The 25698-nt window shown below is 36.2% G+C and overlaps 1 protein-coding gene across 1 annotated transcript in view; it reads left to right on the top strand.

Moving 5' to 3' along the window:
• Positions 1 to 5752: 5752 nt before the first annotated feature.
• Positions 5753 to 25698, top strand: part of LOC306844472 (inactive tyrosine-protein kinase transmembrane receptor ROR1-like) — a gene marked incomplete at its 3' end in the record, with an annotated part of 118783 nt that continues 98837 nt past the window's right edge. The window contains exon 1 of the mRNA XM_079376629.1: positions 5753 to 5837. Within this exon, the coding sequence (XP_079232755.1) occupies positions 5756 to 5837 (82 nt within the window). The 5' untranslated portion in view covers positions 5753 to 5755. The remainder of the gene's footprint in view (positions 5838 to 25698) is intronic.

The following is a 25698-nucleotide window of genomic DNA, read 5'->3' as shown; positions in this document are numbered from 1 at the left end:
TTAAAAGAAGTCTCTTATACTCACCAAGCCATTTATTAAAAATACAGTAATATTGTGAAAATTTCAATTTGTAATATTAAGATGTAATTTATATTGATAGCAAAGCTAAATCATCATTCCTTCATACATATATACACACAAAGTGTGTGTGTGTGTGCATGTTTATGTGGTTTATGAGGACACAAATTTGTATAATGACATGGGTATGACAGAGGTATTACAATATGAAGGTGGTTTATGAGGACACTGCCTATGTCCCCGTAATTCAAAAGGCTTAAAAAACATACTAAATGGTGTTTTTTTGAAAATCTAAGAATGCATAAAGTCTCCTGTGAGGGCTAAGTTTAGGTGTAGGGCAATAGCACACACAGTTTGTTCAGTATAAAAACCATTACGCCTATGGAGAGTCCCCATAAACCACAAAAACCAATGTGTGTGTGTGTGCGTGTGTGTGCGTGTGCGTGTGCGTGCGTGCGCGCGTGTGTAGCAAGTAAGTTTAGTTTTCATCTGGAGTAGCATATTTCCGTTGCTTGTTTTCCAACATGTGGGTTAGAAAAAGCAAAATTGCTACAGGGAAACTGCAGAGAAAGAATCTATTTGTTTTTCCAAGTTCACACAGTTCCCCATGCACAGTTTATTCAATGAAAACAAACCTACATCAACTTTTCATTCCAGTTATGTACTGGACGATGTATGACAGATTAACCCAAGGAACCCTAAATATTCCAAAATATTAGCTCACACAGTGTGGCGTGTTGTTCTTTTCTGCATTCTTCTCCCCTCTGTTATCCAGAGCGTGCTATGCTATAATCTCAATTACCATAGGAATCCAATAACACGGAAGACAGAGAGAGAGAGATGACCTCTTGACCTAACAATGTGTATTGCTCCATATTGTTTATTTGATTGGGCCCAGGTTAAAGCTTTATGGAATGTGCTGAGATGCAGTCGTTGTCAGCAGGTCATGTGGGTGAAGATCAGCATGATCGAGTTTGAGCAATCATTCCTAAAGCCAGGCAAAATAAATACAGCAACAGGGGCATGCTTGCACTCTTTGCATCTTTCCTTTTCCTTTTAGAACCCTCCACCACACCTCTTCCTGAAACACACACACACACACAAACACACATGTTTGAATAACATCTATGCTGTCTAATTCTTGCTGACCCTACTTCCATATTATGATCAAACATGACCCCTTGTACCAAATGCAACTGCTATCAGAGGCTAAAAGACTGGAAAACTTTAATGAGAGACCACCTACCCACTCAAAGACTTCAAATAAGTCTTCTCTATGGGCCTTGTCTCTATCATACATGAGTTTTGTGAATATGACCTTGCTGCTCTTTTTGCCTTGGCTTCAGAGGCGTCATGCCCATTCAAAGTGAGGGGACATGTGCCCCCTCATATTTCTGAGCCAAGTGGATTTTGAATGCAGCTTCTAAAAGACAAAAAAATAGCCGAATAATATTTTTTATATTTGATACAATCACACCGGTGTGATTAGATCATTCAGTGCAGCACTTCATCAGCTTCTAAATTCAAATCTGCGTTTGCTGGCTGGCACTGAGCCAGAGACAGACTCGTTTGTACAGCGCTGCATTATAACCAATCAAACACGATTCTGTTGAGGTTAGGAATGCAATGGCCAATCAGAGACTTTCAGATGAGTCATTGCTGAATTATCTGGCGAATTCTCTCATCAGAAACAACAAAGTGCAGATGTGTGTACAAATGTAAGTTAAGATGTCCATTTCACAGTGTAAACAGCTTCAGTGATTTTAATGGGAGTTTTTGAGAGTGCCTGAACTCTGGCTAGACTGAATGAAAATGTTCTTTGATAATGTAAATGTTCTTTGCTCTCTGTAAAATGAAAGTGTTGTAATTAGTAGCCTAACTTACAATATTGTTATTAAATGCACATTAAAAACAAAGTCAGTCGTATTAAAAATATTGTATGGCATGACACCCATATCTGGTGCTTAAGTAAAAAGTTGTGTTTTTATGTGTAGTTAATAGATTACACTATTGTCTACTTTGCCCATCACCATTTATTGATCAAATAACATAATTTGACAATCACATATTTGAGAATCGAGATATTTCCTGATATAGTTAACACGTTTGGAAATATTTCAAATAAAAAGGAAAAAAATAAAATAAAACATAAGCCTATATCAGTTATACAGTGTGTCACATGTGTCATCCCCCCATGTGCCCCCTCAAAAATCATGAGTGCATGACTCCCCTGTTTGGCTTGTTAGTAGCACAAATGTAGATGAAGTTGTTAGTATGCACATTGATTCTGTGTCATTCTTGGACTCTGATCAAGGATTAGTTTCAAAGGGCTTATTTTGATCTAAATGTAAATGATCTAATAGACTTCATTTACAGATCTTCACAAGAATGAGGTCACGGTCACAGCACATCTTGAACTCCAATTAAAAATGTCTTGCTGCATGCACATATCTCAGTTACCAGAAATGATGTCACCAGCAATGCCCTTATTTGGGTAGAACAAATGCATGTCAACACATGCATCATCTCTTTGAAAATCTATGTCTTTATTATTAGTCTTAAGATGCCTGACATTAAAGAGTGTCCACAATAATGAAAAAGACAAAGAAAATAAGTGCTATTCACAGTGGTTTCAACGAATTCTGTATATTTTGTATAAATTTGTATACCATTTTCAAGGAAAGTTTTAAATAGATGACTTTAAAAAGTGTCAACTGGTATAACCAAGTCAATATAGATCTACTCATGTGAATGTACCTGATCATTATTTTCTTGCCATGCATGAAAAGGTTCAATTATGTATTATTTTAAGAGACATATGGATATTGACAGTCATGAGGGATGATCCCCATCTCTATATTATATTATACTATATATTATGTTATATTATATCACTTTTTTCCTGCATGTTTCTGCATGTTGGTCACACTATGACTTTAATTTGATGGGTTTCAGATATTAATAAGCAGTGAAGCAGTTTTGTAATATTTTTGTTGTTTGTATTTTTCTAAAAACAAGTAAAACTAACAATTCTTTTAAAGAAAATTACTTTTAATTGATTTTTATATTATCATGACAGTTTTATCACCCTTTTTGCCCTCAAAATAATTCATTTTAATTCAGAAATTAATAATGCTCATCATCATAGACTGTGTTTAAGCCACTCTATTTATGAATTACTTTCCTTTCTTTTAAAGAAAAATAGATAATAGGACAAAAATATAAGTATCATGTAACTCAAAGAAGAAAAAAAAAGAATATTACATAAAAAGAAAGAACACAAGTAACTTTCAGTTTTTGGACAGTAGGAATCTCAGTAGTAGCTTCTCATTTGTAATTCAAGCGGTTTTATTCCCATTAGCTGCAAACCCTAGTAACTCCAGAGATTACTCCATTTAAGGTTCAGAACAGAAGGTCCATTCTGAATAGATCCGCTGTGTGTGGAGAACAGCCAAGGGGATGGACCTTCAAAGCGGCCCGCAGAACCCTCAATCCCCCTGCTCATTACAATTAGATGAGTTTCGCCGTGCATGGTTGCAATTTTAATAATCTTATTTTACTTTGGGAAAATAAAACAGATAGACATCGGAAAGAAAAACAGCCCCATGTCACAAATATTTCAACTGCTTTGCTGCTCAGCAGATAATGGTTTCCAAATGTTTAATATTAGATGCAATCACACTGAAGAAAAGGTACAGCTTTTCTTTGAAAACTGAGACGCTTGACTGTAGAGAAAAAAATCTTAGCTTGAACAAAATGATCCTGTTGCTTTATGAATCTTCACAGCTTTTCTATGCATGCTCACAGTAATGTGTTTGATATCTTAACATTAGTTTCCATTCCTTCATAATTCATTCCACCAAAAAGCTCTCACGAAAAGAGCAAGGACAGCCCTCCCTCCTCCATCCCCACCAATCAGCATCTCCTCCCAGCATGTGAGCTCATATTAGAGTCTGCAGGAGTGCGACTTTAACTGGGCTTTGATCGCAGCCTGCCGTTTGTGTGTCAGAGAGCCGACGTCACCGGAGGAAATGAGGGATGAACTCTGGGTCTGGAGAGTCAACCCAGCCCATCACTTCAAAAGAGGAATGTCATACTCTTTTTGTCCTCCACTGATATGTACAGAAACGGGTCAGGATGCAAGACCTCTGGCTTGTAAAATTGCTACCATTCTCTGCCTGGTCTTCACAGACCTGAAACAGCAGCACGTTGGGTCTAGATATTAGAGAGAAAGGGTCAGCTGACAGTTATGGACCTTAAAAAGTTAAAGGATAGGCATACTGTATGAGCCAACAACTATATTGTTTCTTTAAGGATCCCTGTCTACCTGACCTTTTAATACAATTTAATATTTTTTATACAACCTTTTTATTAGATGCAACTACATGAAAGGCTGTTTGATTTTTGTATTTATTTTTTTATACAGTTTATATTATTTTAAACAAAGAAGAATACAGATATTCTAGATCTCAGGACAAGCTTTTTTATAATAAGCACTCTGGGAAAATATAGATTTGTTTATCAAGTAGGTATTGTTAATACTTATTTATATGATTAATGTTAATATTAAAATATTAGATATTTATTTATATAATTAATACATTATTACTTTATTTATAAAAATGATTAATATGAATGATTAATATGCCTATTAATATGTATTTGTGTTAGTAATTGATTCCAATTTACTTTAATTACAAATGTATATCTTTTTATCTATTTACAACATTATAAAATATACTTTACCCTGAGTGTCCTTTATTGAATTTTTATTTTTAAAATGACTATATTCTGTGGCCTTATTTATTTATTTACTAGGGATTGTTTTTAAATACAATACTTGACAACACAAATTAGCTAATGCAACAATTCTTAAACACTGAATGTTAGGACATCATAATTTAATTTGAGTTGGAATTGTAAAATAACCTTAGGTTGTAACGTTGTATTTCTATTTCCCAGCAGGCTTTCCAAGGCTTTTGTAGACTGATGGAGTAAATGCTGAAATGAAGTGTTTTTGTGTGTTTTTGAGCAAGGGGGTATTTGTTATGTCCAATGTTATTACAGACTGTGATGATTCAGAGGGGTTTCTTAAGTTATAATTTTGGTGGCTACCACTGTGACAAAGAATAGAGCTGAATAGGCATTTTGGGAATAAATAAATTGCGCAAAATTGAGTTGTTAAAAAAATAGTTTCCAAATATTGTACTAGTGATTAATTTTCTTATATATGTTTTCCATTAACGCCGTTCTTCAAAAGTTATAACAAAAAATTGCATGTTAATGTGCTCCTGCTAGCTTATACGTTAATGAGATTTATTTGAGTTAATTAATTTTTTATTAAGTAATATTTTATTAAGCCTACACAAAATATAGGTTATTGTTTAATTAAATATTAAGAAAGCCCATTTCCAACAGTGTCCACAAATTAATTACATTAAGCTCAAGATTCCCCCAACAGTCCTCTACTGAAGCAGCAGGTGGCACCAAACACACCGTTAAGCAGCACATGTCCTGAGACTTTGTGGGAACTTCTTGAAAGGACTGAAGAAACGCAAACTCCAAACAGGAGCGAGAGAAGCAGAGAGCTGAGCAGAGGACCATCCGTCCACAACATTACACCTCTGCGGACATCCGAGGCTTAGAAAAACCCAGAAGAGCTCTGCATTCTCCAGCTATAACACTGACCTGTGAGAAGAGCTTGCGGTGGATGTAAGAGCGCTCAGAGGCAGAAGAAATGAGCAGAGGAACAGTGAAAGAGCCGCACGGATGCCAGCGCAACTTCACACTGATCATCGTGTTACTAGTAGTCAACTGCGGTAGGCGATTAAACTCATGCATTTACACTACGGTGTTTATAATTACAGAATTATTTTTAATTATTAGAAATAATTTGAGGAAACATACCTCAAATTACACTAAAAGTGCAATATTCAATACAAGTAAATGAAATGTTTTTAATTTGTGTTTGTATATGTGCTGTAATGTGCACAATTTATTCAATATGTAATTTTACTCAAACTTGATGTTGAACAACTAGTTAGAGGTGTCATTTCATTCAGTAGTCCTCAGGTTGTTTTGTTTACCTTTTGACTCATGTTGCCAAAGGGCTATCTAAACAGTTTTTATGTCATTTGAATGACAATAGAGCTCTTAACGTGCACTGATTGAGAGAGTAACAGTCTTAAGCTCTCAGTTGGAGTCTCTTTGTACGGTCTGAGCGGCTTCATTTGCCTTAGAATAGCTCTTTGACATAAGATAGCATCCAATTATACTGAGCAAAGGGCTTAAAAAGGTACATTAACGTCTGAGATTTTCATTATTTCCTAGTTTACAAGGATGAGACATGAGTATACATACCAAAGACCAACTTGAATGTAGTTGTACACTTTTGAGCAGCTCTTTATTTTAGAGTGTTTGTTACATGAGTGGATGTTACTATTATTGATTACTGCAGTAGTTAAAACAATAACAGTTTGTAAGTACAGACAGCTTGCAAAATAAGCTTAGAGTACATTATAATGATCAATATCGAAATTATCAGTGTACCCGTAAATACACGGCAACATGAACACTATAAAATAGGCTAACCAGGTTTAGTTTCTGGTCATTTTCTAATAATAATATATATATTTTTTTTATTATTAATGAGCATACAGATATATATATATATATATATATATATATATATATATATATATATATATATATAATTGAAGATATATTTTTTTAAATAAGCAGACTAACAGTTAAGCGTGTGAAGTGTGTGAAATGCTAATCAGATTTCAACCTAAGCATGAATTACTTCAGCTAAAAATATTTCAGTTGAATTGTCAGATTAAGTTACATTATACTACAGTATATCGTCAGGTTTGACTAATTTTACTGACAAAGCAACAACAAATGCTAGCAAATCAAGTAATATATCATTTTTATTCTGACTTCAATGTTAGTCCATGACATGCAAAGCTTTCTGCATTGACTTGTCAGAGGGGATTTTTAACAATTGCTCCTCATTTATAATTTAAGGCACTGACTAAGACCATTGGTGCTGTGGTTTGGATTTCTTTCCATATTCCCGCTTTGTTCGTTGTGTGCCGGGATGTCTGTACTTTAGGATGGGAGACATGGACTCCATTTTATGTTTTGGCTTAGAGTTAGTTTGACCTTTTATCTGATGGATGAGCTTTTTGTCAATATGTGGCTTACTTCACCTTGTCGATATAAATGCAATAGTGTTTCCCCATCTGTTCTAGATAATATCCCTGGATATATTGTCACAAAATTTAAACCTTTTCAGATGGAGTTTTATAGACCCTACGCTACATATATCTATCTATGTCATATTTTTGAGAGCGGTGGGTAAAATGGAAACAGACGGCTTCCGTGATCCAGTCTTTGGTTTTAATAATAGTTGGTAGATTATAAATCACTAGGGTGGAACTCTATCAGTGCATTATACTGCCAGACTGGATGTTGACACAAAAGCCACTTTGCCTCCAAGAAAAGCCTACGAGGGAGGATTTGACTCGTCGTAGTAAAATTTATTGGTTTTATCTGGTCTTCAAGTGTACAGTACAGTTACTCAAGCATCAAGGCTCCCGTCTTTAAAAGAAATACCCTTCATAGACGTTGAAGGAATGCCCATTCAACCACATGTTCTAACTTTGTGAAAGCCACGCAACTCTTGTGAACCGCTTGCTTTTTGTTAGTATGACTTTATAAATCTGTGTTTAATGTCAGATGCTTGTGCATATTATATCACAAGTTGTAAATTTTTTTCTGCTCTTTCTGCGGAGTTATAAATCTTTATATCTGAGGTGTCAAACACAAGAAGTTACTGTGCATTTTATCTTTTATTACTAAATAATGAAAGTTGGCTAGATTAAAAACCTTGGCTTGTCTTGTTTAATAAACAGAATGTAGGGAGAAATATATAGCCTACCAGCAGTTTTAACACTTTGATGAATTGCTCTCTATTACCCTATCTTTTGTGTAAGATGTCAGAGCTGGATGTTTAGGTCTTGGATATGAGCTTAGAGAATGATCTGTGTATTTTCACTTGTCTTTAGTGATGGTGTGATTCAAGCTCTTAGTCCGTGTCTGTCTGTTTGGGTTTGTGGTGGAGTGACTGGCAGTTTATAGCCGTTCAATTTCATTATCCAGCTTCAGTGACTTCAGAGTGATATTGAACATCATTATAAACTCACAAACTGGTATTATTTTATATATATATCATCTTTTTCTCATTTATTTATTGTTTTCATGGTGTTTGTATGGCGTGTTTAAAAAATACAAATTCCATTTTATTATTTTTCATTATCCAAAGTGAATGCCAGCATATGGAACAATATCATATTTATTTAAACTTGTCAGTATTTAGTAATCTTTATCTTTCTATGGCTTGTGGCAGCATATTGTTTTGGGTTACATTTAGGGAAGTCTTACCTACCTTATCCTTTGCCTTTTTGACATCACAGGCCAAAAGGTCTGCAGTGAATATAATAGGAAATGAGCTGCCATGATTATCTAAGCGATCAGACGTCTGCCAACACTTATCAAATAATTACTTTCCCTTGCCCACCCAATGTAATGTGCAAGGATACGCTACATTTCACATTTTAGAGGGTATGATGAAACATGGCTTTTTAATTTTAGCTGTAAATGTGTCGGAAAGTAAAGCTCTAAAGCCTGTTTACGTTGTATTAAGGACTCAACTGACCCTCAATGCATAAAGACTGGCAAATTTCTCGCCGCCCACAGTTGGGCCTTTGTACCTGCCACACTCCCAGTGAGCTCATAAATACCTAACCTTTACTGCCTGTTCAGTCGGAGATTGATATTTGCTTTAAAAATGAAAATATATGTGCAAAGTATCAGTCATCTGGGAGATTTCTCTCTTTTCCTTCACACAGTGCTGGTCTTGACAGCGTCAGGTTTCTATCTCTGAGGAGAGCTTTGTACATTCATAATTCGGTCTCGCTGTCAGTCTTGGAACATTTTTTTTTGCCTAAATAATGTGGCCTAGTAGTCAAAATCTGGCTCTGAAATTGCTGTAGTACATTGGGTGATGCAAGTGGATGTTACTAAGCTTGGCTTACTTTGAAAAACATCGTTTAGGTGTTGAAAATGCTGCTATACTCATGCACCCACATACTAATCGCTGATTAAGCCATTTGTAAAGGATTCTTTGGCAGTGGCTTCCCTATGAGATTTCAGTCTAATCTGGTTTTTGTTCATTATGCATGTTTTTTTCCAAATGCTGGTTCTTTGCTACACTGTACCTTGACTCGAACGCTGAGGGACAGTTTTCACAAAGTGTGATAGACAGCTCAGCCCTGGCATGAGTTCTGATGTTTACCCATGCTGTTCCAAATGGAACGAGAAAGGCATAAAGGAATCAACATTGGACACTTTGGGGCTCCAAAATGTCCCACTCTCATCACTTCACCCTCACATCACATTATGGAACATTTCTTAAAATTTCTGTTTTGTTTATTTTTTTTATTTGAATGTTTCAATTAAAATCCAACTGGGTCCTTTTAAATTGACGCCATTCTTGTATTTGGCCTTATATTTGCAATTGCAGTTGTTTTTTGGAAGTTAAAATAAGCCATTTGTGTCTTCAGAGAGATCTGTTGACACCAGCTGGCCATCGGAATTTCTTTGAGCAAAGGTGATCATGATGATCTGTAGAACCCAGACATGCCATCAGGTGTTTGCTTGTATTTAGTATTTATATGCAGAAATTATTTTACACAAGTGTTTTGTCTGATCCGCACAGACTGTGGATTTTTGACTTTGCTGAAATGATTGAATGCTGCTTGCACTGTTAGTGGCCCAAGTGGGAGAAGTGTCAGGCTAACTACATTTTCAGTTCATGCTATGTGTACATGTGTGTTTATGTGTGTATGTACACGCTGGGAGTGTTAAAACTGTGCAGTCCACATCTCAGGAAATTAAATTTTATGGGTGTTAGACACTACACAATGTTAGCATAACATGTCCCTATTGCAGCATTCAGTTTATAGGCTGAATATTAATTTTGGATTTATTTGTAATATTCAAACATGCCTAAATCTTTTGACATTCTTCCTATAGTCAAATTAAATTCATTGGCCTGCTCTTTAGGAGATCCAGTAAGCTTTTAAGTATTTTTAATTGCTTTTGATTCATTGATTTTTTTTGTTGGTAATTACTGTAAATAGCTAAAAAACATAGATCTTGTAGGTAAAAATGTTCAAGACTGTGATGATTAGCTCTGTTGAAGTGATTTACGTTTAACAAGCTGTCTTCAACCACAATAATGCTCCACATGTGAAATAAAAAGAATCAGAAACATCCTCGCTGACTCGTTTTGAGAGTCCCACTCTTTTCATAAACCTCTTTTTTAGGAAAGATTGTATTAAAATAATAATATCTGCTGACAGCAACTCTTGGGCATTTTGAATTGTTGTGTTGTAGTTGAGGATTAGGATACCCGGAGTGAAGCCTCTCAGCTTTTATGGACATTTACCCACAAGCTGCAGTCAAACAAAGAGCTTTTAAACAGCTGTTTGTTTGTTTAGGCTCTGTTTTTTGTATGCTTGTCAATGCCAGTGGGTCACAGTTAAACACAAGTCACTGTTTGTCCTGTTACTTCAGGACAAAAGCCAAAGGACTATTAAATGTTGTTAGGCTTTGTTAGAGGCCAGCAGAAAAAATCTAAGGTGTTGAAATGAAGGATTGTAGCTCTATGAGGTACATTTACTAAAAACAGAATAATATTCAAGTTCTAAAAAAAAACGTATTTAAGAGGTTTTGAAATAGCTGATGTTTCAAATGAAAGGTAATTGTTTTTAATTGAAATAATGATTGTTGAATCATCAGTTAATGAATGGAGTAGTTAATTATTGCTATATCGTAATGCTATATGGGTCATTCTGTTACAAATCAATCAAATTTCTGAAATTTCCTTGGCTCAAATTTTTGATTTTGTTAATATTTTTTTCCTGTAAAAAGACAAACATAAATTGCGATGAAAGCTAAAATATTAAATGTCACATATGTGTATTTACTGAGTAATCTGCTATTTTGTAGAGGGGTGAAAATAACAAATTTCAACAGAGATTTGGAGCCAATTTACAGTGGTGTAAAAAGTCCTACCTGTAATAGAACTACCAACATCTGTGTAAAAATAATGTAACGGTGCTGCCAGCTTTCTAAAGTCATTTACACTCCTGTAAATTTGTAATTTTGACCCCCCTCTACAAAATAGTGGATTACTCGGTAAATACACATCTGACATTTCGGCTTTCATCACTATATATGTTTGTCTTTCTACAGAAAAAATATCAGCAAAATCCAAAATTTGACACTGAATGACCCATATTGTACCACAGGCACACACACACACACAAAACATAAAACTGGGGTACAGGAAAACTCCCTCTAGTTGTCTTTATTTTTATCAATATTTAATAAAAACGACATATTTTGTCAAGTGGAAACATAAAAATGCCATTTTCTTAAGAGGGGTTGTTAGCCCAATTGCTGGCTTTGTGTTCCTCCATTCCCTTCACATTTCTTTTTCCTTCGGTTCGGTTGTTGTCTCTTTCCTTTTCACTCATTTATGCAGGCAGCTAACAGTCATTTAGCTCACTTACTCTGTGGCAAAGCAGAAATGACTTACCGACCACACCGACCATGGAATCCTGAAATAAAAAGCTTCATTTCCCTAATGCTTTGTGATTGGAAGCCAAACAGGCCACAGAGGGCTATGAGACCTCTGCCCAGCTATGCATTCACAGAGCAAACACTATGAAGCCTTTGCTGTCTTAACTGCTCTCAAATTGTGAACCCAAAGATCTGTGAATCACCCTCAACCAGATATCTTCAGCAAGTCTTGATAATGCTAAGGCTGAAGGGATTATCCATCACCTCTGACTATTAATTTACTTTATGTAATTTCCTCAACAATGACAAGCAATGACCATAGTCTCCCACAAACTAGAGTGTACTGTAGCCTACATGTATCTTTCATGTTTATGAGATACAGCACTGCTCATGTGGCTCTGCTGTTTGTTTGCCTGTGGCAGAGAGGAATCTCATCAAGGCTCACTTAGATGGAAATTTTATTCAGCAGGAATGTCTTCTCCAGTCCTAGTGGAATATCTCAGAGGCGGATCAAAATCTTAAATGGCGTTGAGGGGAAAATTGAGTTTACCTGATTAAACTAGCTCTTCCAGATTTCCACGTTAACAGTTATTCAATTTCCTTTTGGATGTTTTTCAGCACCAGCACTACTTTATAGCATTTTCAAAATTTTAGGCAAAGACTAAAATTATGTTCAGCTTTTGGAGCTGTGTTTCTATGTGACATGGACATTATTCAAGTTAGATGCTATATTTAACTTTATGCAAATGGAAAAGGGATGGGATATATTATATTATATCATAATATATTGTTATATATTATATTATATATTGTTTATTTATTGTCATAAGACTTTATATTTTATTTTATGTCATGTCATTTTATTTCATGATGACTTAGAGTGCAGGGTGGCCGATGGCCAAAGAAAGTATAATAGAACTTCAAAGCTAATGAAAATTAAAACATATTTTACATATAATATTTACATATGTGTTTACATATAAAAAATTCATAATATATTCACAATGTATTTATATATTAAATTCCACTTAATAATGTTAGAAAAAATTAATTGTGCATTATATATTGCCTTTGTTTACCTCAAAATGGCTAAATATTTCTGATTAATTGGTCTGACTGATCAGTCTTTTACTTCTGCAAACTTTGACTTCAACAAGTGAGGGTCAAAGCCACAGGGTCAAAGACATGAAGAGAGAGGAAGCAGGAGTGAGTGTGAAGACTTAATACCCTCACTGCTTTAGATATACAGCCCACTTCTCAACAAAAGAGATTTACTGGACTAGGAAACTGGCAGATGAGTTATTCAACCAAACAGAGGAATGAGGTCAAGTGAATGGGGCAGCTGCGAGCAAAGCAGAAGCTTGGAAAGTCTAGGCTTTTATTATTCCACTCATTTTACACCAGTACAAGTCAGTTCATGTCATTTGAATCAATCAAACATGTTTGCTGAACATTCTTTGTGCTTTTCCATCTCTTTCCTGCTTCTAGTTTTATGATACTGTATACAGCAGACAGTTGGACACAAAATGAAATGGAATGAAAATGGAAGTTCACATAAAAGTTCTACTGTCAGCATTTGTCTATGTGGCTATGCATTCCACCAAGACAACAGTTTAACAAACACCTATTCTCAGCAATTTTGCATAAAAATTCCATATTAAATGCACCTGAATCTATTTATTGAAACTGCAGAGAGATACAAACTTTTATTTACATGCGTGCTGTTCTGTTGTGTAATTAAATGTGTAAAACTTCAGCGGGATCTGTGGCCTGGCTGGAAATTTGGCTTCACTTTAGGGGGTGAACAGGCCTGTTACCAACATTTTGAGTTATTATTTCTGACATGCACCGCTGGATTTTAAATGGGAGACACATTTCGTTTGATTCATTACTGTTCTATAGCACGGTCCAAACACTGAGGCTGGTAAGACAAGTCTATTATTAGTATTTTCCTTTAACAAGCCAATGGGAAAAAGTATGAGAAATAAAAGTGCTTGGTAATTGTGCTTGCTCATTTTAATTTCCAGTTTCTTCAACTGCAGTTATTTCTTGTATGAAATGTGCTTCATTTGAGATTTTGTAGCATTCTTTGTGTGTTTAAGATTTTTAATACATCACACTAGTCATATAGGTCACATCTATGGCACTCTTGAACTGTTGTTGTAAGGAAAAGACAAGCATGCATGCTGTCGAAGATTTCTTATTTTGTATTCCATAGAAATGGTTAAACTGTTCCTTTAATATCCTGGAAAAACTATCCCCTAATTTTTTTATAGTAATGGATTATGATTGGTTGCTGATGACCTTATGTTCAGGTCACAAACTAAATTGAGTCCGTTAATTGTTTCAATAAAAAAAATTCTGTTGAAATTTTTGGATTACTACTATATTTTAGGTAAACATATATATATATATATATATGTAAGACTGATATCATAAGAAGAAGGGAAGTTAGAAATCTTTTTTCTCTTCCTTATTGACTGAAAATATCTAGACAGGAGCTCCCTCAGGTTTGTGGAGAAATGAAAACACTCTGCTCCAGTAATGTATATTAGACTTTAAGCAGGTCACTGAATCTTTCACCAAGATTATGACATTAATCCATCCTCAGAAGGCAATAAAATACCCTCTCAATTTTTCCTGCTGTCAACATTTTGTGTCTGACTCTATTATTTTATTTCCCCCTCAAAAAAGCACTAACCACGAATATGCTTGTAGTTTCTCGTTCCCTTCTCAAAGTGGAAGTTGCATACACAACTCACACTGTTTCTCATCTTGAAGGTGGTCTTGGACGGACCCCAAGATTGCCTGGATGCTTAGTAATATGAAAGTAATTAGCAGTGGTTTCATGGTGTGCTGAGATGCGTGCAATAACAAAGTGACTGTGAGTCACTGGTGCCCAAGTCAGAGCTTGTAGTCAAATTTTACTATCATCGATGTGGGTAAACACCTGCAACCAGGGCCTAAAAATTAATACTTGCCAAGTGCCAAATGCGAGGGAAAATTCCTATATGAAACAGTGTAACTCTCCAGTAGGCTGGTAACTTTTTTTTTTTTTTTAAAGATTTACTTTAGGCATTTTTGCCTTTATTATGATAGGACAGATCACAGCTGACAGGAACCAAAGTGGGAGAGAGATGGGAGGCGGGATCGGGAAAGGGCCTCAAGTCAGGATTCGAACTCGGGACACCCATAGTGCAATGATGCTATATGTCTGCATGCTTCCCACTAGGCTATCGGTGCCGAACTGTAATCTTTTTTTATTTTTTATTATTAATTCTAACAATGCCTTAGAACATGCTATGGTTTAGTGTGATGATCAAATTCTAATGTAATCTGATGCAATGTGTTTTTCAGAGTGAAGCTCTGTGTATTTGTTTAAAATAATTTCATTTTTCATATAATGCTGTTTGTAGTAAACTCTATCTCTGCTAGTACTGTGAGTTTGAGTCGCTTATAACGTGCATTTGAAAATGCAACATGCACCAAATATCCAAGTTTGTAATAAGATTGTTTTCTAAAAACTGTTTTCAACAAAAGAGAAGTATTTCAGATGAGAATTTTTCCTGTTGTTCTCTGCCCAAATAAAAGCTTTAAGGTTTAATGTTTGAAAGCAAAAAAACAACAACTATTATTAGTATTGTAATTGTACTGTATAATAATAAGAATTTTATTATCACAATAAGTTGTAATTATTATTATGAAATACTTTACAGTTCAAAAGTATTGTAGTGGGATTTCTTTATTGATTTAATTTTATAATTTGATTAAATACTACTACTGCTAATAGTAATAAAATTGTGTTCCCACAATTTGTTCTGTGTGGCAAAGTGTTTTAGGCCCTGCCTGCAACTACCACTGAGGATTGCATGTGATGTTTGGAGTCAGTAAAATTAGTTTTAAATACTTTTAATCAGCTAGGATCAATTAAATTGATGAAAAGTGACAGTAAAGACATTTATTTCTGCTAATCAAATGTTTCCTGAGCACAAAATCAGAATATAAGAATGATTTCTGAAGGATCATGTGACACTGAAGACTGGAGTGAACTGTTGAAAATGTGTCTATTTATTATATATATTTATTTAAGTTTAAATTATTTTATTGTTCGAAGAAAGAGAGTAGTACACGAGACATAAAACCAGCACAGCATAGGGCCAATATACAGTAGAGCGCTCATTAAACAAAAATATTTGACTGCAGATTACTATGATTGACCAAGTATTCTAGAAATGTACCTTTCTTTTCCACAGGAAAAAAGTAAAAGCAATCTGTCCTGGTCTACAAGCACCTCAAAAAGTCTGGAAAAAAATGTGGAAAATTATTCCAGCTGTAGTGTCACAAGGGCTTTACACCGGCCACTGCTGCTCCACAATTCCCTCCTAATTGATTGTCCATTTTCCTTTCCAAAGCCCAGGCCAAAGTGGTTCTGTAAGCAAGTAAGAGTGTGTGGCTCTTTGCCAGAGCTTGTCCACTCAGCTTTAACATCTGCGTTTGGAAGTGTGTCCATGGGTTTGAATACTGTTTTCTGTATCACTCAGCTCTCAGGCTTTTAGTGATACGGACGTTAAGCATGATGCCGACACTGCTCTGCATTTCTCAGCATGTGTGATGTTGTTTTTCAGTTTAGATTTACACCAAAACTAAGCATTTTCCAAAACTAACAGGACGCAATAACACAGAAACAGAGACTAAGATAACAAGGCTGAAATTTCTGGCAAGCGCAGCTTGAGATGAGATATTTCTCAGAAGGTAAAGCCATTTTCACCTCTTCTTGAAGAAGCTAGGCCAAAAATAATCTATGTGAAGCATATTTCACAGTTCTTTTGAGCCTTGAAGAAAGCATAGAAAACCTGGAGAAAGCATAGAAAAAGTTTTGTTAGTTTTAAGCATGACAGATGTGTTCTTATCAGCATACTGATAACTTCATCTCCATCTTTTAATCTTTTTAAACAGAAGAAATATGACAAAATACAGATGTGGACATCAATTGCAAACTTGGAATGGAAACCAAAGGAACTGTTTTAGTCCTGCAATAGCAGTAATCTTGATTAATCTGTGTCTGTTACATAACTAGCTGGAAATTAGTGACTGTGGTATAGTATTTTACAAAATGGTGCTCAGAAAAATGCTGTGATCTGGTTGGCTCTTCAGAGTGCTTCTGTTTCTTTCTGGCAATGTTTCTTTTTTATGTTTAGTGTGTTTGTCTCTCTCGGTCTCAGACAGCTTTTCCATGTATGTCTTTGTCTCCCTCTGAACAGGAAATATGCACCTTATTTGAGTAGTTTTGGGGCTATTCTTCTATAAAGCAGAGATTACCGAGGAGATTTTAGGGACTTTGTGTTTTGCCCTCAGCCTGCAGTTGGCAGGATTTTACTTTTTCACACCAGCAGTGGCATTTTACTTCAAATAATGAAATGCCCAGATGTCAGTACCACTCTGTTTGACTCCTGGTGCATAGTTCAATAGGTTGAGAACTACCTAACTTTTACGACTATAAAATACATTTTCCATGGCTTACGGGCCATTCAGACAGTTTTGTGGTTAAAAGTGCAAGATAGGGTAGTGGAACAGAAACAAAATGTTTTTAAAAGTTGAACAAAAGATGCAAAAGATACGCCACACAAGTGCAATGCTCAAACACGTTCATCTAGCTCATGTTTACATAGAAAAACAATGGAAAAGCAGCACAGCACAATAGGAAATTTTTTTTGCAGTCCCATATTATTTTCTTCTGTGAAACACAAAAAGGAGAAGTTTAACAGAAGGACTGAGCTGCTCTTTTCCATGAAAGGAACGTAGATGGCAGTTTCTAAAGCTTGTGTTATTCCAAGTGTTTTGAAACTGAAGTTTAATGTATTATTTTCTACTATTTATTCTTTTTAAACATTTATTTATTTAGTAATTTTGGAGCTCATCTAATTTCATTGCTTTTTGAGTGTTGGCGTATTGGCCATTGGGCCTATTTTTAGACTATCAGTGTCCATAAAAAGCAAGGCCATGCTTCATTAGAGAAGGTATGACTGCATGTTTCCTCTCAGTCAGAGGTTTGCTTCACACCTCACTCTACAAGTATTTGAAAGGAAGCCACATTCTTTTAGTACCAGATCGACATATTAAACGGTACGCTATACTTACTGCGGCACTCTGAATCCCCTGGCTTCAGCCGTGGGATTCAATTATTCCACCGCTGCCGTGTTTTCAAGGAAAGCAAACATGGAGATTCGCAGAACATTGAAGGCAGCTGCAACTCTCGAGTGAAAAAGGGCACAAAAGACCAGAGGGGATGCTTCTGAAGGAAGTAGAGGGAAAAAAACAGAGTGATGGGGAGCAAAACTACAGGAGGAGGAGGAAGGGGAGAGGGTGAAGATGTTTTATTAATGGCCAGGCATTAGAAAGGTAATAGAAATTATAAATTGCAGCAGTCTGTTGAAACCGAATCCTCTGCTTCAGGCATGTACATTGCAAAATCCACTGTGTGCACTGACACGAAGGAGTGTTGTACTTCAAGACAAATAGCCACAACTAGAAATGAGGGTTTCCTGTGTAGACAGGAAGTTATAAAAAGGAAAAAGGGCAAGATATGAATTCAGATTCTTCATAGAAAACAAGAAAAATCAATAATGAGGGAGAGTGAGGCTGCTGTTTGGAAAAGAGGCACCCTGCTTTCCTTTAGCTAACATGAGAATAACTCTGAACTTTGTCGTGCTGCTTGATTGGCATGATGTGAATCTGTAGACCGATGAAGGGAGGGTTTTTATGAGGGGGTGCTCATCAAAGGATTCGTTCCCCCCATGTTGGTGGGACTTGAAGCCTTAGACTCCCAGAGCCAGCAGGGTGTCTGGACCCTCAAGGGAAAACGGGAAATATGATAGGCCTTTCTCTGACACCTGTCTATCTCTTTGTGTACCTTAACTGTCATAAACGGCTGATTTACATGTTTTTCAGGCTTATATGTTCTCTGCGGGTTGGCTTCGTGCTTTTTACATTGTGGAAACACCATCTGTGTTTCCGCTTTAGCCAGGCAGACCCTTAAGTGTCGTTTTTAGCAGATGGGGGATTTTTCCCCCTTTTGCTTGCTCGTTTTCCCATCCGTGAAATTAAGAGAAATCACTCACAAACAGAACGCCAGTTAATAAATCATGTAGCAAGACGAGAGATGGATACGCCTGCTTGTAAGCTAAAAGTAAGTCAAGGCAAAATATGAATGTTGGCTTGACAAAGACTTGTTTGAAAGTTTCTTACTGTCATTTCTGATTTAAATTCCAATTGAACTTCCTGTGGGGCGTGGCCAATTAAATTCAAATCCACACTTATGAACTGAAAAGGAAGCCAATTTTTTAATTCTGCACTCTGGGACACAAAGATATTTTTCATATACAAAGTCACATTTAGTCTAGACATTTTCTTAGGCACTACTGCTCAAATTTTGGGACATTATTTTTATTTTGTGATATATTTTATTTAGCAAGGATTCATTAAATCAAATGTGACATTTAAATAGAAAACAGTTATTATAATAATATTTCACAAATTATATTTCTGTTTTCACTGTATTTAACAGATGAGAGAATAAGAGACCTCTGTCAAAAACATTTAAAAACATTACTGAGCCCACCTTGAAATTGTAACTTGTTCTAATATAAATAGTTGGGTTTCCATTAGAATGTAGTATGCCACAAGAAGTATGTCATGGAAGAATAGGCACATTCAAATCACATGCCAGTCCTCGTCTCGTGTCTTGATCAGCGGAAATAACCCGTCCCTGTAGAGGTGTGAGAGATAGGGGAGTCTGCACCTACACTTAGCACACTTGACAAATGTAGTCCACAACATGCCTTGCAAGTGCTCATGCAATCCTCAGCTCATCTGGCAGACGAGAGAAGAATAGAAGCAGCTCTTCTAAAATAGAAACTAGAGTTATTTAACTTTCTGGATAAGAAGAGCTCTGCAGAGAGAGAGAATTCTGACTTCCAGAATTTGGAAGCAAGGCAAGAAAAATCACATTATTTTGTCCACTGTTACTTTTTTTAAATACATTTGACATCAATTTTATAGTAGCGGGTAATTAAGTTTCCAATATCAGCTGACTAAATATTAAGTATCGACTCATACCAACAAAAAATTAATCAGTATACTGGCTTATAACCAATATTTTCATGATATATGGTGAACCCCTAGATGATAGTATGGTTGAACTAGGTGGATTTGGAGGGAATATGCGAGTGAGAGAGAAATGATCATTACTCATAGTCCTGGCATGTTGACCATGTCATCAGACCATAGGTAACACTGGACTAAAAAAACAGAAGGGGTAGACTAACCAGATCCTAGCAAACACAACCCAGACTCTTAACGTCTACAACAATATGTGTGTGTATGTTCAATTTCCTTTGTGTGGTCACATGCGTAAGTGTGTGCTTGTGTTTGTGTGTGTGCGTATGCTTGAGTGAGAGACAGCAGTGGTTTGCTGTCATTCATCTGTCATTACGACACCGACATGTTTTCACTCGAAAAACAGAAGCCATAAAATTACTTTTCTGAAACTGAAGAGATTTTACTGCATGCGTTTTTGTGTTAGGGCTTAATTGTGTGCATTAATATGTGCACATATACATCAGATACCCTTGATTATAATACCAATATATTAAATATAAATAAAATAAAGTTGCAATTTTGCAGACTTCCTAAAATAAATTACAGTGCTGCTTGAAAGTTTGTGAACCCTTTAGAATTTTCTATATTTCTGCATAAATATGACCCAAAACATCATCAGATTTTCATACAAGTCCTGAAAGTAGACAAAGAGAACCGAATCAAACAAGTGAGAGAAAAATATTTTCTTTGTCATTTATTTATTGAGAAAAATGATCCAGTGTTACATATCTGTGCGTTGCAAAAGTATATGAATCTTTGCTTTCAGTAAGTGGTGTGACCCCCTTTTGCTGCAGTAACTGAAGGTAAAGTTTCTTGTAAATGCTGATCAGTCCTGCACAATAACATGTAGTAGATTTAGTCCATTCCTTAGTGCAGAACCACTTAAACTCTGTGATGTTGGTGGGTTTCCTCCTATGAATTGCTTGCTTAGGTCCTTCCACAACATTTTCATTGGATTAAGGACTTTGACTCAGCCATTCCAAAACATTAACTTTGCTCTTCTTTTTTGAAAATTTCTACTTTCTACTTTGCGAAAATCTGATAAGATTATATAAGCAATTATTCTAGTTTGAGTGAAATATTACATTTAATATTATCATTTTAAACCTTTCATTATTGTCATTTTTCAAAACCCTTTTTGAACTCTTGGTGCATTTATATCTTGAGCAGACATCAGCACACTCAAGTTCTTGAATGTTGGTAAAGTGCCACATGTGTCACGTGGATGGTTTATAATGATATTATGCGTGAACCTGGATTAGGAGGATTTAGACCAACCTATCTCGTGCTGGTTTGAGGTTTGTCCTGTTTAAATGACTTTTCCATTGCTACAGGTACTTAAGCCAAGAATATCCTCTGTTTATGCTCCTTGGGAGGCTGAATTAAAAATTAAAGTGACTGGCATTTGCCTGATGAAAATGACCTTCTTATATAAACTATGAACTCCAGACTGAACAAAGCCTTGTGCTTAAACCACGTACACACACAGCATTCAATTTATTAAGCAGCAAATATGGCCAAATGCTGTAATACAATGAATCACCAAAACCCTCATTCTCAGACTCGCTTTAAGTGATTTTGCGGTCAAAAAGCCACTTTTCTCCACCGTGCGCAGTAACATTGATATATTGTTGTTCCTTCTCTGGTAAATTGTAGTTAAAATGTATCTTCTGTCTCGTGTAACATGGGCTTCTCATGCAGTCACAGTCTGTATCCCGCCTCACTAAATCACGCCCGACGTGTGGCGTTCGGGTTCTGCTGGTTCACCCCACCAAAGTCTGTACCCGCACATCCTGCAGGTCAACCTTCAGTTCACGTTGTAAATTCAGCTCGCCTCCTTCAAGAATAAAGCTCTATGAGGCCTGGAGACATTTAGCTTGGCCATGAATACCGGCGTGCTGAGCGCTAGAGAAGAAAGCCTGTGTTGAAACAGAGGGGCTAAATGCAACTGTAGACATGCGTTGAGGCCAAGACACTCGAGACAAGAGGTGAGAAAAAGTGCATGACGCATGACTGAGTAACATAAATATATATACAGTTTTTTTTAAGAGTTGTTTTTGTTTGACACGAATATCTCTGTGTCATCTGTACACTGTATTCCGGCTTTATTTGATTTTATTGGATTGGGTTCAGCATACAAAGTGCGTGCCTCTAGTGTTTGGACTATCTTTTCCCTAGTGCTTCAGTTGGAACTCTACGGACCATTCTACTATAATAGGCTTGAGCACAGAGAACAGAAACACTGCTTACAATTGTTTGTGTATGTGTGTTGTGAGCAAATTTGAGTTAAAATGACAGAGAATTATAAGTAGCACGCCTCTTTTCAAGTGTAAGTATAGTATATAGCAAGAAAGCAATTCTTCATGGTTAAGCTGTGCTGTTCTACCAACAGTATTTTACGTATAGGTCAAAGAACAAGTGGGTCAAAGGGCAATGTCAACAGAACATGTACAACGTACTTCATCAGTGGTCTAGAAGTAGGTTCTTCTGTGAATTTATTGCATACTACTCTCTTTCTACTAAATGTTTGATTCAGTTGTTATTTTTCAATTGTAATTGTGAAATTTACTAACAATTTCTGAGTGCAAATAGTTTCTACACTAATTTTATTTTTCAGTGTGTTAAAGTACAGGAATTTATTTGCAGTGTATGAGTGTGTTTCACATCTCACTTTACTCTAGGGACAAAATTGCTGGAAAATATGCCCATATTTCCACAAAATGCAAAACTAGTTTGTAAATAAAGTAAATGTTTTCCTTAAAGCTGTGAACATCAGGGTAAAATTATTAAATCGAAAGTCATTTCATGTGTATGCAATTTGTTCTGTTGCAGTGAGTAAAGAAGAGTGTATCATTAGTCACCAAAAATATAGTATTTGTGTTAGTTTATTTAGTTTTATTCTTCATCACATTAGAAAGAAATATCTCAAATGAGATCTAATGCCTCAAACTTTGCTCAAATTGACTTCATCTGCAGTCAAAAATAAGAGCTTTCAACATGAAATGAAACTATTCTAAATTATTCCAAAAAGACATAATTATTGAGCTTTGTTATCCATATTAAGTTTCATAGCTGTTATACTGTGTATATGTTTACAATACTACTTCAAAGGAGCTTTAGGAGAAAAGTCTGAGACAAACTTTATATGTAATGTGCCTGATTAAGTCTCCTGAGATGTGAAGGCGCAACATCGGAGCATTAACATTTCCCTCTGAGATGTCATACACTGTAATGTTTTCCTCCTCTGCACTTCTACCTGTCACTGTACGTATGCACAGATTTTCAAAGTATCAGCTCTTATTTTCCATAAGTCTCGGCCTCCTCTGAAAAATATTTAGCTTTCCTGTCAACAACGACTTTGAAGGAGTCTGAGAAAAGGGCCTGCTGGTGCGGTCGTTATTGTCAGCAATGAGGCAGATTTAGGGAGAGTTTCTGTTAGCGCTGTCTGGGTTTTCTGCATACCGCTTACCCAGATTCCTCTGAGGACGGCCCAAACGCCATTGTCTCCCGATGCCTTTGGGACCCACTGATTTGAAACAAATGGAGCACATGAATGGAGGTTCTTGTTGTGGATACGAGTTTGTAATAGGGGGAAAAAAAACAAGGGAGCTGACAGAGAAAGTTTAGTAGTTGTCAGAATGTTATTTGTATGCTGTATAAGTGTGTGAAGCCACATTCTTTTTACTTTGTACAAAATCCTGTGAGACTAAATTCATCTGTACCATCTCCAGGGCTGCATTGTCTTTGCTTTGCTCTGCTCTGTGGCACCCTACCTGGGCTTGCCTTGTTACGTGATCCCCCCCACCCCCCACTCCTGTGGATGTCGATCTTGGAGCTTGAAGGGGGACAAAAGCGGCCTTTGGATGGGTGACTGGTGGGCAGGTTAGAGGTGGTGCCAGCTGTCTGTCAATAGCCAGCGTGATGAATGCAGGTGGTGCCGATTCATAGATCAGACGTTGGAGGAGGGTTGAAAGAGGACAGGAATAGTGATTCTTATCACAGGCCCTCATCTCCACTTTGTGTGTGATCTTCTCATGGCTGGTTATGTTTACTGAGAACAATTGCAAAGGGTGAACAAATATGTTGGTAAGACCCATCTTGTGATTTTCTGTCAGTGTCCATATCTTGCTCCTTGCTTACTCCACTCTTTCTATTCTGTCTTTAATTTTATACCGTTCTTTTTGTTCTAGAACCATTAAAGCTGGAATTTCCAAACATTTTTTATTTGCTCAATCCCTTTGACTTAAAATATTTACTTGAATACTTTGTTTATATTTCAATAAATTGACACATTTGTATGTTCACAGTTCTCAGCTAATGTTCACACAGTTATACAAATAAAATATTAAATATTTTTTTCTTTGTTTCTATTTTACAATCATTTATCTGTTTTACTTTTTATTATTATTAGCTTTTTATTAATTTACAAACCCCCTGTAGTTCCCTCATGAACACCAGTTTGGGAAACCCTGCTTTATAGGAAAAGTTCACCCAAAAAATTAAATTGTTATTATTTACTCATGATATTTAAATAAAACTGACTTTTTCCTCCCATGAGACAGAAGGAAAATTTTGTTTGTTTTTTACCATTGAGTTGCAATGAATTGGGGTTGAAGCTTTAAGCCTTGAAAAAAAGAAACAAATGCATTGTAAATGTGTCATAAAAATGTTTTTGTATCTTCTATGTTTGGAACGGTGTAAAATTTAAGTTATAAACTGAAAATAATTTTCTAGCTTTCCTTGGCTCATTCATGAGAGCAGTACAGTAGCGATGTCCAATTTCTGATTGAGTCATTCTTTTGAGTCAAATCTTTTCAGTATTGGTTAATATCAGTCTGAATGATTCATTCATAAATTGGACAGATTTGATTCTCAAAGTTCTCACTGATTCCAACAAAGAGGAAGATTGTCAGTGAATAATGGCTTTGTTTTTCTTTCAAAGCTATGATATGACTTCTGAAGAAGTTGAATGGACTACTTTTATGAGACTTTTTTTTTTATCCATTTTGAAGCTTCAGTCCTCATTAATTGTAACTGCATGGAAAAGATTGACCAGCACAGTCATCAGAATGTTAATACTTCTTCCACTGAAGAAAGGAAGTCTCACAGGTTTGGAACATGATGGTGAGTGATTACTGAATTTTCTTTATTGGGTGAATTATCCCTTTAAACGGTTCCTTTCTCCCTCATTCACGTGCACCGGTGTATTATATCAAAAGCGCCGACATTTCCCGATGCATCTTGGCCAGGATGAACAGAACCGCTGTGAACGATTCTTCTCAGTAGGCGAGCTGTACGGGTTTGGATTGTTAATATGAACTAGAATTCACTGTAGTCCATCAGATCCCAGCATTTTCTGAACGTTTCCTCTACTCCGATGTACGGATGAATAGAGGGCACAAGGTCGTTTTTGTTTTTTCAGAATCTCATAAGTTTCTTGTCACTCAAAAGAAAGGCTACAAGGAAATAGCAGTTGAGTACATTTTTTTGTGCTGGGTTAAGTGATACAACCAGTGTTATTCATCACTGACTTCCAATCATACACAAGAGCATGAGCCTGCTGGCAGCTATTGAGAGGAGATGGATGTGGTATGTTATTGATGGTGACGTTGGAGTTTTTCTTGCAGACGGAACCCCCTGCTCGTGTCCATGTGTTTGCCCACTTCAGAGACGCACCTTTGGGACCCAGACATGTGCCTGGATCTTTTAGGGTAACACCCAAAGCTTTGCTTTTACTACACAAGTCACCGTGGCTAATGTTAACCTTCACCATAGCTAATAACATCATGCCGAGTGTCGTAAGGCTTTTAATAGAGACTCAGTAGCAGAAAGGGGTGATTTGGATTACTGGAGAGTGGAGCAATGAGA

The sequence above is a fragment of the Barbus barbus genome (genome assembly GCF_936440315.1).
Source record: "Barbus barbus genome assembly, chromosome: 25".
NCBI lineage: Eukaryota > Metazoa > Chordata > Actinopteri > Cypriniformes > Cyprinidae > Barbus > Barbus barbus.
This window is presented reverse-complemented; position numbering and strand designations above follow the sequence as displayed.